This window comes from Notolabrus celidotus, chromosome 15 (assembly GCF_009762535.1).
Source record: "Notolabrus celidotus isolate fNotCel1 chromosome 15, fNotCel1.pri, whole genome shotgun sequence".
In the NCBI taxonomy this organism is placed as follows: domain Eukaryota; kingdom Metazoa; phylum Chordata; class Actinopteri; order Labriformes; family Labridae; genus Notolabrus; species Notolabrus celidotus.
This window is the reverse complement of record NC_048286.1, coordinates 20,656,772-20,667,294: the sequence shown is the minus strand read 5'-3', so window position 1 is coordinate 20,667,294 and position 10,523 is coordinate 20,656,772. Positions and strand designations below refer to the sequence as shown.

Below are 10,523 nucleotides of genomic sequence, written 5' to 3'. Positions count from 1 at the left end.
GTAATTTGTACTTGTAATATTTCTTAAAACGTAATTATTTTTCATTTATTTATTAGTCTATATAAAAAAACTGTCAAGGCAGAGTTAGCAATAAGCTAATTTTCATCTGTGGTCCCTGGGCTGGAAGATGTAAACGAATGTACAATACAAATTATAAAAAACATACTAGTATTTAAAACAATATATAGGCTATTCAACACAGTCCATCACTAATAACAACACGTTTATTTGTCACGTGTCAGGCTTTAAGTTTCTGAACCCATGGTCAATGTTGGAATCAAATCAATACAGTGAGTGAATGATTAGAAAGAAGTATGGACTATCTTTTCCAGTTTTTGGAGACCCATTATCAAGTCTTGATGTTAATGCCATCCACAAAAACATAGTGTAAAAGAGAAAATTGTCAATATCTTAAAACTACTTTTTTTTTTTTTCTTGCACCAGTTTAAAGCTCCAGTGATGTACTTTCAGTATGTATTTTCTTTATCGCCCCCTATGGGCAATCCTATACATCTTGTAGCTTTTCTGATCATGTCTTGTTCATACTAAGATAATTTTTCTGACCAAAAATCTCATCTTGCGTTCTTTTAACAGTCAAATGTTTCCCTCGTTGTGAATAGTAACTGTTGAAAATGTCATATGATGCTGTTTTTCAGCAGACTGATGCCTACCCCCTAACCGTGGATTCACGCATCAAAAATAACCATATAGAAGTTGTCATCATGTCGCTGCTCTTGAAATTCATTTAGACACATCAGTATCAATTTGGATCCGATTGACAACCACTCAAAAACTTCCCATATAGGAGCTTTAAATAATATGCACGACCTCACATTTTGAAAATACAATTTGTTCCTGGTAAAGAGGATACATGAGAATATTTTCATCATCATTTTGATACAATGAAGTTGTTTTAGTTTTTTTTTTCAATATGTTTCAAATATTTTGCTGAGCAGGTGCAATAGAATGATGAGGGATCATCAAAACTATAAAGAAAAAACACCCTGTCCATTCATATGACAGGACAGAAAACTCCCACCAAACACCACTAGGTTAAGTTAGTCTGTCTCTCCTCTTTTGACATCTTTGTTTTGCCATAATGTTTTTATTGAAGTTTATAACCAGAAAAATACAGCTTTATCATTAATCTTTTTCCACTTTCACAGCTGCATGGCTGTATCTCAAGGTTTAACAAATGGACAAACAAGACAATAATAACTAAACAAAAATGAAAGAAAAATACAATAATTTAAATAATTAAAAAAATAGTAATAATAATAATAATAATAATAATAATAATAATAATAATAATAATAATAATAATAAAAGATAGAATAATGAAAGCTGCTCTAAATCAAACAAGGCTATTCAATTTGAAATAAATAAAATCAAGGTAGGTTGGCATATATTAAGACAAAATGAAAGAATCTGCATTTCTACATGGATTTTGGGACTGCAGTGTTGGATTGTTTTTTAGCATAATCAATTAACTTTTTCATAAACATATTCTTTGGCTCTCTGGATGTATGTTATTTTTTCTAATGGCATTATGTTTTAAACATTTTGCTGAGCAGGTGCAACATAACGATGAGGGATATCATCAAAACTATAAAGAAAAAACACCCTGTCCATTCATATGACAGGACAGGAAACTCCCACCGAACACCACTAGGTTAAGTTAGTCTGTCTCTCCTCTTTTGACATCTTTGTTTTGCCATAATGTTTTTATTGAAGTTTATAACCAGAAAAATACAGCTTTATCATTAATCTTTTTCCACTTTCAAAGCTGCATGGCTGTATCTCAAGGTTTAACAAATGGACAAACAAGACAATAATAACTAAACAAAAATGAAAGAAAAATACAATAATTTAAATAATTAAAAAAATAGTAATAATAATAATAATAATAATAATAATAATAATAATAATAATAATAATAATAATAATAAAAGATAGAATAATGAAAGCTGCTCTAAATCAAACAAGGCTATTCAATTTGAAATAAATAAAATGAAGGTAGGTTGGCATATATTAAGACAAAATGAAAGAATCTGCATTTCTACATGGATTTTGGGACTGCAGTGTTGGATTGTTTTTTAACATAATCAATTAACTTTTTCCATAAACATATTCTTTGGCTCTCTGGATATATGTTATTTTTTCTAATGGCATTAGGGTTTTAAACATTTTGCTGAGCAGGTGCAACATAATGATGAGGTATATCATCAAAACTATAAAGAAAAAACACCCTGTCCATTCATATGACAGGACAGGAAACTCCCACCAAACACCACTAGGTTAAGTTAGTCTGTCTCTCCTCTTTTGACATCTTTGTTTTGTCATAGTGTTTTTATTGAAGTTTATAACCAGAAAAATACAGCTTTATCATTAATCTTTTTCCACTTTCAAAGCTGCATGGCTGTATCTCAAGGTTTAACAAATGGACAAACAAGACAATAATAACTAAACAAAAATGAAAGAAAAATAAAATAATTTAAAAAAAATAGTAATAATAATAATAATAATAATAATAATAATAATAATAATGAAAGCTGCTCTAAATCAAACAAGGCTATTCAATTTGAAATAAATAAAATCAAGGTAGGTTGGCATATATTAAGACAAAATGAAAGAATCTGCATTTCTACATGGATTTTGGGACTGCAGTGTTGGATTGTTTTTTAACATAATCAATTAACTTTTCTTTTTTTTTGGCTTTCTGGATGTATGTAATTTTTTTCTAATGGCATTATGTTTTAAACATTTTGCTGAGCAGGTGCAACATAACGATGAGGGATATCATCAAAACTATAAAGAAAAAACACCCTGTCCATTCATATGACAGGACAGGAAACTCCCACCGAACACCACTAGGTTATGTTAGTCTGTCTCTCCTCTTTTTACACATTACTCAACTTTTACAAATCAGTGCAACTGTAAAAATCCTCAAACTCTTTGTACATCCACCCTCTCGGACCAGCTGTGCCCTCCCCTGACAGACGAATGTAAATGAGAACAATGAAAACTTCTTCAGATCTGAGATCAGCCACTGCCGCCTGAAGGAGGTTTAAGACCCGGAGCAGCAGCCAGATCTCTTTCAGAGCCTGTACACCGCGGGATGTGAGCGCTCAGAGACACCCCTCTTCAAAAACCGGATGACTGCTGTGGCTTTGAGAGGACCGAACCAGACACGGAGGGACTACTGAGACGCTTCTTTTGATACGGTGTGTGATTGTTAGAAGTGAAACTGTTTGGTTTTAACACAGTTTTAAAGAAGTCACGAGCAGCAACCGTTGGGTATGAACGCTATAACGTCTATGTCTGCTTTCTATACGGTTTAAACTTGGATTAATATTAAGTTTGGATTACGTTTTACATTAAACTCCTTAGTAAACGAAGAAATAAGGGCTATAAATGGCGATTAAACAGGTGCTGGGACTATGGTTTAATACATGTATCCGCAGTCTTGGGCGTGTCGCTGCACAGGTGAGTTATTAACTTTTGATAGGAGTGTTTGTGGACGGTTAGCTGGCTTGAGTTGTTGTGCTGCACTTTGTTAGTAGTTTGTGTCAACTGCAGTGAAAATTAGGGCTTAAAGCTTGAAAAAATGAAGTCAAATTGGCTAAATTACTCACACACCTTCTCATTCAATTGTTTTTATTTATTTTAACTATTTTCAACATTGTATTTTAATACTGAAGACATCCAAACTATGAAATAATCTTGTTTTTTGACATAATATGGATCACAACATTAGTCAAATAGGGCTATCCAACTCTACCTCTGAACAACACAACTGATGGTCTCAAATACATTAAGAAGGCATGGGGGCTACTTTACAGAATCTAAAATATAAAACATATTCTGGTTTGTTTAACACTTTTTAAATAATTAAATAATTCCACAGATGTTCTTTCATAGTTTTGATGCCTTTGGTATTAATATACAGTGTTTCAAATCATTTAAATAAATACAAACCCTTGAATGAGAAGGTGTTTCCAAACTTTTGACTGGTAGTTTATGTATACAAATCGCCACCTTACTGTTTAAGCTTTACTAAGTTGCAGTGTCTTAATGATAGGCTAGCTTAACACTTTATTGTTTTGCTTTGTTGGCACATTAATGTGAACGCCAAGATTCAACTGTGTGTGCTTAGTATGTGTGTACTAATAGGTGTTGAGTAAAGCTAGCTTTAGCCCCAGGGCGAAATATGTGAAACATCTTATCAGGGCTGCATTCTCTGACATGCCACAGCTCATCAGCAAAACACTACAGCACACCTCGGTTGGGAAAGAGGCACCTGGTACACACCCACCCTGCAGGTTGTTGTTACACTGTTCTCACTGAAATCACAGAAAGATTTCTTCTTGAAACAGTTCTTTTTGTAACATAACTAGGATTAAAATAGAAGCTGCTATCACAGGTTATTTGGTAGTTTGTTGGTAGACTACATGGGGCAATTTGGTCCACCACAGTATTTCCTGTTGATGAAAGATCTCTTGCAACAAAGTTTTTTGCAAGAGCATGTCTCATCTGCACCGGCCTCTGGCACACTATGTGAATCTCTCATTGTTTTTTGTGTTCGGTGCTGCAGGATAGTGAAGGTTGCCATCCTTGCACCCTGCTGAATGTCTTTCATGGCCCTGCATTAACATCACTATGGCACTGACAGATTTACTACCGCGCTGACTTTAGCTCACTCTGCCCTTTGGAGCCATTTCTCTGCTTGGTTTTTTGCTTTGTCTGACTTTGTTTTAAAAGTAGCTTTCACATCACATTGCACTTTTTTCTCTCTTCCGTTTTTGGTTGCTGCAATACAGACTCAAAACATTTATTTTCTGTCAGGTTTCATGTCTAGTGAATTGACTTTGATATCCATACAACCTTGACTCTTTCAGGCCTCCTTGGCTTTGTTTCTTCAGTCTGTGCCATCCATCTCACCATGGACAGCCTGCTGAGCGGGGCCAGTAAAGGGGCAATCAACCTTCAGTCAGCACAGACCTCATCACGTCATAGATGCCGCTTGCTGTCTTTACCCTTGTATGACTGACTGCTGGGGAAACAATAAAGCTTAAACTCCTGTTAACTTGAACAAAAGAGCCATGCATCCACTGCTTTCCCTCTGCGTCCTTTGGCTGCTGCCCCTGGCCTCGACGCTGGAAGAAGACTCACCACTCGACTGTGTCCCCCGCAGATCTGTGCCATATCATAGTGAGTGTTGTGTAACTTTGCCTACATTCTGTCATCACAATTACATGTCGACTCATGTAACTTAAGTGTGGATTGGTAATTTGGGAAAAGGGGATCAAGCAATTGTGGTTGCTGCTGAGTACTAAAGTCTTGTTCTGTCTGTAGGGGACAATGCACACCTGTTCCGAGAGGAGGGAGTGTTCAACTACTCTACCATGCTGTTGAGAGAAGATCTGGACCTGCTGATGCTAGGTGCCAGGGAGGCAGTGTTTGCTCTTGATCTCAAAGACATCTCCAAGAAACATGCTTTGGTAAGAGCACCATAGTTATGATGCAGTAAAGGCAAATGTCACGTTGGAGCAGTGCCTGATAATTTATACATGTCTTATAGCTTGAGGCTAAATATTTTTAAGAGCAAACTTGTGAATCATGCCAAGCTCTTGAACTTGTTACAAACTCAGTGTTGTGCATTAAGAGCTGCCTGAGAGCCCTGCTTCTGTGTAGGCAAGACCCTGTACTCATAGCTGTCAGTAACATCAACCTGTGTATGACATGAGTCCATTTTCTGTTGTTCACACTTTAACTATTGTTACAGATATGTTAGGCCATCAAACTGTTTTTCATTTATCACCACTGCAGTCCAATCCAATCCACTTTATTTATATAGCACATTTAAAAAAACAATCAAGTTTAGCAAAGTGCTGCACAGTGAAGTAAAATAAGTTAAAACACACAGAACATAAAACGCTGTCTAAAAAAGTAAAGTAAAAGAATCATGATAAAACAAATAAAACACTTTAAATAAATAAATAAATAGAATAAAAACAAAGTAAGAGCAAATAAAAATCCAATTGAACAACAGACAGAGACAGAAACCACACAACTCTCACGCTGGGTTAAAAGCCAAGGAGTAAAAATATGTTTTTAGATGGGATTTAAGAGTCAGTAATGTTGGGGACAATCTAACATGTGCCAGTCTCTAATGGCAGAAATCTTTGAGATAGACCGTATGTTGTTTTATTTGGACCAATGTGAATGTTGCTTATACCATATCTGTGTTAGTCACAATACTGTCAAAGCTTCATTACTTTTAAATGCACAGTGTTATGGAACAATTTTTAAAGTACCGGCATGTACATTTATTTAATGCTCATAAAACTCTCAAGTACAAATTCACATGCATGTATTAAAACTTAACAGCTTTGCTAGAAGTAAAAGCTTCACTTCTATCTTAATCCCAACTGCCTTGGTTGATTTGCCAAGGCTATAAAAAGTAAGAAGCTTTGTGTTAGGTGCCATGAAAACGAGAGGTGTGAAAAAATATCGATGCAGCAATACTCTGACCTTCAATATAATATCGATAATTCAACTCTTAATATTGATATTTTTGTAATAATAAAAAATCACACAGAACTAAAATACAACTTCAGTATTTCAAAAACAATAAAGTGGAAAAGTTGTTTTCAATCAAATAGTTTTGACTTAATTTGTCCTTTAAATTTTGAGTAATATTGTGTGATTTACATATACACCATCCCTATTTTTTCATAGTTTACTGTGTAGAATATCACAATATATCACAATATTGTGATATCGTGATATATGGTGATACTATTGTATCATGACCCAAGTATCGTGATGCGTTTCGTATCGTGAGGTTCTTGGCAATACTCACCCCTAATGAAAACTTAGGGTTAGTATTACAAACACTGGATATCACTTTAGGCTTCCTAAAAGGGGAACTAAAAAGCCAGTGCTACAATGAAATGTTAAGGACTATGTCTTCATTCTGTTTGACTCTTCAAGGTTAAATGGGAAGTGACACAACAACAGGAAGATGAGTGTGAAAACAAAGGAAAAGATCCTGAGGTGGGTGCTTTTTTGTGTTTTCTGTTTAAACTTACTGATAATAGAGCAGGTGTGATCATTGTATTTTCAAATGCATTTACAGACGGAATGCAAGAACTACATCAGGATCCTGCACAAGACAGAGGATGGCAGGATGTATGTGTGTGGAACTAATGCCTTCGATCCTGAGTGTGATTACATGGTGAGAAATTCAGAACCACAGTGCTCATGTATTGTAAACCTGATGTTAATATAGTTGAAGGATTTCAAGATGAGCAATGAGCTACAGAGTCTTTTTGTGTTTTCCTGCAGTCCTATGCAGACGGGAAACTGACTCTTGAAAAGAAGGGAGAGGATGGCAAAGGAAAATGTCCGTTTGATCCTTTCCAAAGATACGCGTCCATCATGTTCGGTGAGTAGTGATTAAACAACAGTAGAAGAAAAAAAATAGAAGGGGTCAAAGCTGCGAAAAAGCATTAAATTTGTGTCCCTGTGTCTTGTCAGACAACAGCCTGTACTCAGCCACTTCCATGAACTTCCTTGGCTCTGAACCTGTCCTGATGCGCAGTTCTCCTGCCTCCATACGCACTTACTTCAAGAGCTCCTGGCTAAACGGTGAGATGTGATTAGTTTGTGCTTTTTGTGAGATAGTTTCATTCATGCAAACATTACACTGTCTGAGCATAGACTGTACAAATAGTGTCTGAACTGAACAACACAGAAGTTAAGTTGCCTTCTGCTTTGTGGAAACTGATGTTTCATCCTTTTTATTTCAGAGCCCAATTTTGTCTCCATGACTCAGATGCTAGAGAGCGAGATGAGTGAGGATGGAGACGATGACAAGGTGTACGTGTTCTTCAGTGAGACTGCTGTGGAGTGCGACTGCTACAACAAACTGGTGGTCTCCCGTGTGGCCCGTGTCTGTAAGGTGAAGGGTCTTGACCTGCACGATCTGAATTGTTCTAGCTCCATTTCCCACAAAGAGAGGGATATATAAATACAACTTCCCCAGCTGTTCTCATTCCACCCTTTCCGCTGTTGATTGTGCATCCTATCTGCCAACATGTTTTTCCTCTTGTAAATCTGGCATTGCGGTTGTCTCTGTGCTCACAGGGGGATCTTGGAGGTCAGAGGACATTGCAGAAGAAATGGACATCCTTCCTGAAAGCTAGACTGGACTGTCCGGTGCTTGAGTCTCAGCTGCCGTACATTATCCAGGACACGTACCGCTGGTGTGACCCCCAGCAACCCTGGAAAGACTGTTTATTCTTCGCCGTCTTCACACCACAATCGTACGTTTAAATTAAAAAACGTTTTTGGGAGGGTTCCTTTCTCTATAACTGCGTTTGGCACACTGCTTTGCTCACATGTCCTGTGTGTGTCTGTGTTCCAGGGACACATCAGATCTTTCTGCAGTGTGTGCGTACAGCGTGTCCGACATTAGCAGAGTGTTTGCAGAGGGGAAGTACAAGGCCCCGGTCCCCGTAGAAACCTCTTTTGTTAAGTGGGTGATGTATAGCGGAGATGTCCCCTTCCCTCGTCCCGGGGCTGTGAGTCTGCCATCTATTCAATGTGTGTGTGTGTGTGTGTAATAGAAACAAAGGCTGGGCTTAAAAGGCAACTCTTTTTTTAATGACCAGTAGCCCAGCAGGCAGCTGATTTCTTTTGTTTTGTAACTCTGTTGTTCTCTCCTCTTTCCTTCCCCTCTTCTCCCCTTGCCAGTGTATAGACAATGCTGCCCGTAAAGAGGGAATAACTCAAACTCTGGACCTCCCAGACCGGACCCTTCAATTTATCAAAGATAAACCTCTCATGGACCAAGCTATCCAGCCAATCGGAGAGAAGCCTCTGTTGGTGCGAAGGGGAGCTGCATTCACACGCATCATAGTCAACGAAGTGCAGGCAGCAGATGGCAATAAGTACCATGTGATGTTTGTTGGCACAGGTGTGTGAGTACAGTGTTGAATGAATGCAGCACCCTGACATTTCCTGTATATGTTTCGCTTCTCTGTTCTTGACAACTTAACAGTTGTAGTGTTGAGCATTGAGCTAAACGGGTTTGCATGTAAATTGAACTTGTGTCTATGTTTAATGTGACAGAGGAAGGCACACTAGTGAAAGCTGTGAACTACGATGAGGAAATGTTCATCATAGAAGAAGTACAACTCTTTCAGTCCCCAGAACCAATCAAGATCCTCAAATTCTCCAAAAGCACGGTAATTTTAAACTCAAATATGTGCCCCATAAAAGGCTCACTACTCTCTTAATTCAAGGGTATTTTCATTGTGAAGCACACACATTGGTGTCATTGTTCTGTGTTTGTGTGTGATGGATCCATCTGGGTACAGGGTCAGATCTATGCAGGCTCAGACTACGGAGTTGCGCAAGTACCACTGGCCACCTGTGAGAGATCCTCATCCTGTATGGACTGTGTGTTAACCAGAGACCCGTACTGTGGCTGGGACAAAGTTGAGAGGAGATGTGTTTTCCTTTCAAACTCACAGAGGTAGGCAGCTGTCCCAACATGTAGAGCAAACAGTATTGGTAAATATTGTACCCTAACTAAATTTGATTTCCTCCTCTTTTTTTAGAGAACTAGTCCAAAGTGTAAAAGATGGCGACGCATCTCTTTGCCAAGATGCCGGTGAGTTAATAAAGCAGTATATAAGCATCTAATTTTCAGAGACAAAATAATGCATATCTAAAGGAGCTCTGTTTTGTCTTCAGATCCTGTTAAGCCTATGAATCAGTCTATCTGGCCAGGGGGGAACCTGAAGCTTCGCTGCACTGCACCTTCCAACCTGGCAAAAACCACATGGGAGCGGGATGGCAGCCCTCTGACACCAGCGACTCGACTTCAGTTTCTACCAGATGGTCTGTTAATCCTGAACGCCTCAGATTCGGATGCTGGTTGGTACCGCTGCCTTTCTACTGAGCGCTCCAAAGCTGACGAGTATTCAACTGCTGTGGCTGAGTACCAGGTCAGCATGGGTCAAGCAGGCACAGGAGGTGGGACTGTGATTTTTCCCAGGGCTCAGGTGGACAGCCCCTCTGTGGCTGGGCTACACGTCGTAGTTGCGCTTCTTGTGGTTTCTCTTCTTGCACTGTTGGCCTGGAACTTTTACAAAGGCCACATCCCGTTGCCCTGCGTGAGGAAGAACAGACAGCAATCCCAGGTGACCAATGAGCAGGGGGGTCTTTACCAAAATGCACCAAGGCCTGCACTGGCGGAGGACAAGCCTCTTGTGGTGGGAACAGACAATGGCCGCAGTAATAATAACCACACCAGGGAGGCAGCAAGTAGTGCAGCAGAAGAGCACGATGATCCAATAGTTAATCTTCCAACTTTGAAATATATTGATGATGAGTCAGAAATTTGAAAATAGCGCTCTAGTTTATATTTTAAGTTTCTCATTTAGAGACAAAGCTTGAAAAAAAAAAGAAAGCCCTAAACCATTTGTGTCCAAGCTGGATAATCACAATTT

General features: G+C 38.4%; 1 protein-coding gene across 3 annotated transcripts; it reads left to right on the top strand.

Moving 5' to 3' along the window:
• The first annotated feature begins 2,832 nt into the window (after nucleotides 1-2,832).
• Nucleotides 2,833-10,493, top strand: sema4e (semaphorin 4e). Of its 3 annotated transcripts, none has more exons than XM_034703811.1 (15): nucleotides 2,833-3,224; nucleotides 4,899-5,211; nucleotides 5,356-5,501; nucleotides 6,997-7,059; nucleotides 7,142-7,240; nucleotides 7,351-7,450; nucleotides 7,543-7,653; nucleotides 7,815-7,966; nucleotides 8,152-8,330; nucleotides 8,432-8,588; nucleotides 8,761-8,983; nucleotides 9,139-9,254; nucleotides 9,387-9,544; nucleotides 9,630-9,682; nucleotides 9,766-10,493. In XM_034703811.1, exons 2-15 carry the CDS (start codon nucleotides 5,103-5,105, stop codon nucleotides 10,416-10,418), a joined length of 2,319 nt encoding a protein of 772 aa, XP_034559702.1. In that variant the 5' UTR covers nucleotides 2,833-3,224; nucleotides 4,899-5,102; the 3' UTR covers nucleotides 10,419-10,493. The 3 variants fall into 3 exon arrangements, with proteins under 3 accessions (XP_034559702.1, XP_034559704.1, XP_034559703.1); XM_034703813.1 differs by having other exon boundaries at nucleotides 2,887-3,224; nucleotides 4,923-5,211; XM_034703812.1 differs by lacking the exon at nucleotides 2,833-3,224 and adding an exon at nucleotides 3,299-3,486.
• Nucleotides 10,494-10,523: the final 30 nt, after the last annotated feature.

What these genes read in the sequence shown, in the direction of transcription:
- sema4e (XM_034703811.1), top strand. Translation starts at nt 5,103, where the DNA reads ATGCATCCACTGCTTTCCCTCTGCGTCCTTTGGCTGCTGCCCCTGGCC. An exon ending in ATCCTGAGTGTGATTACATG is followed by an intron (nt 7,241 to 7,350) that starts GTGAGAAATTCA and finishes GTTTTCCTGCAG; the next exon opens with TCCTATGCAGACGGGAAACT. An exon ending in ATACGCGTCCATCATGTTCG is followed by an intron (nt 7,451 to 7,542) that starts GTGAGTAGTGAT and finishes GTGTCTTGTCAG; the next exon opens with ACAACAGCCTGTACTCAGCC.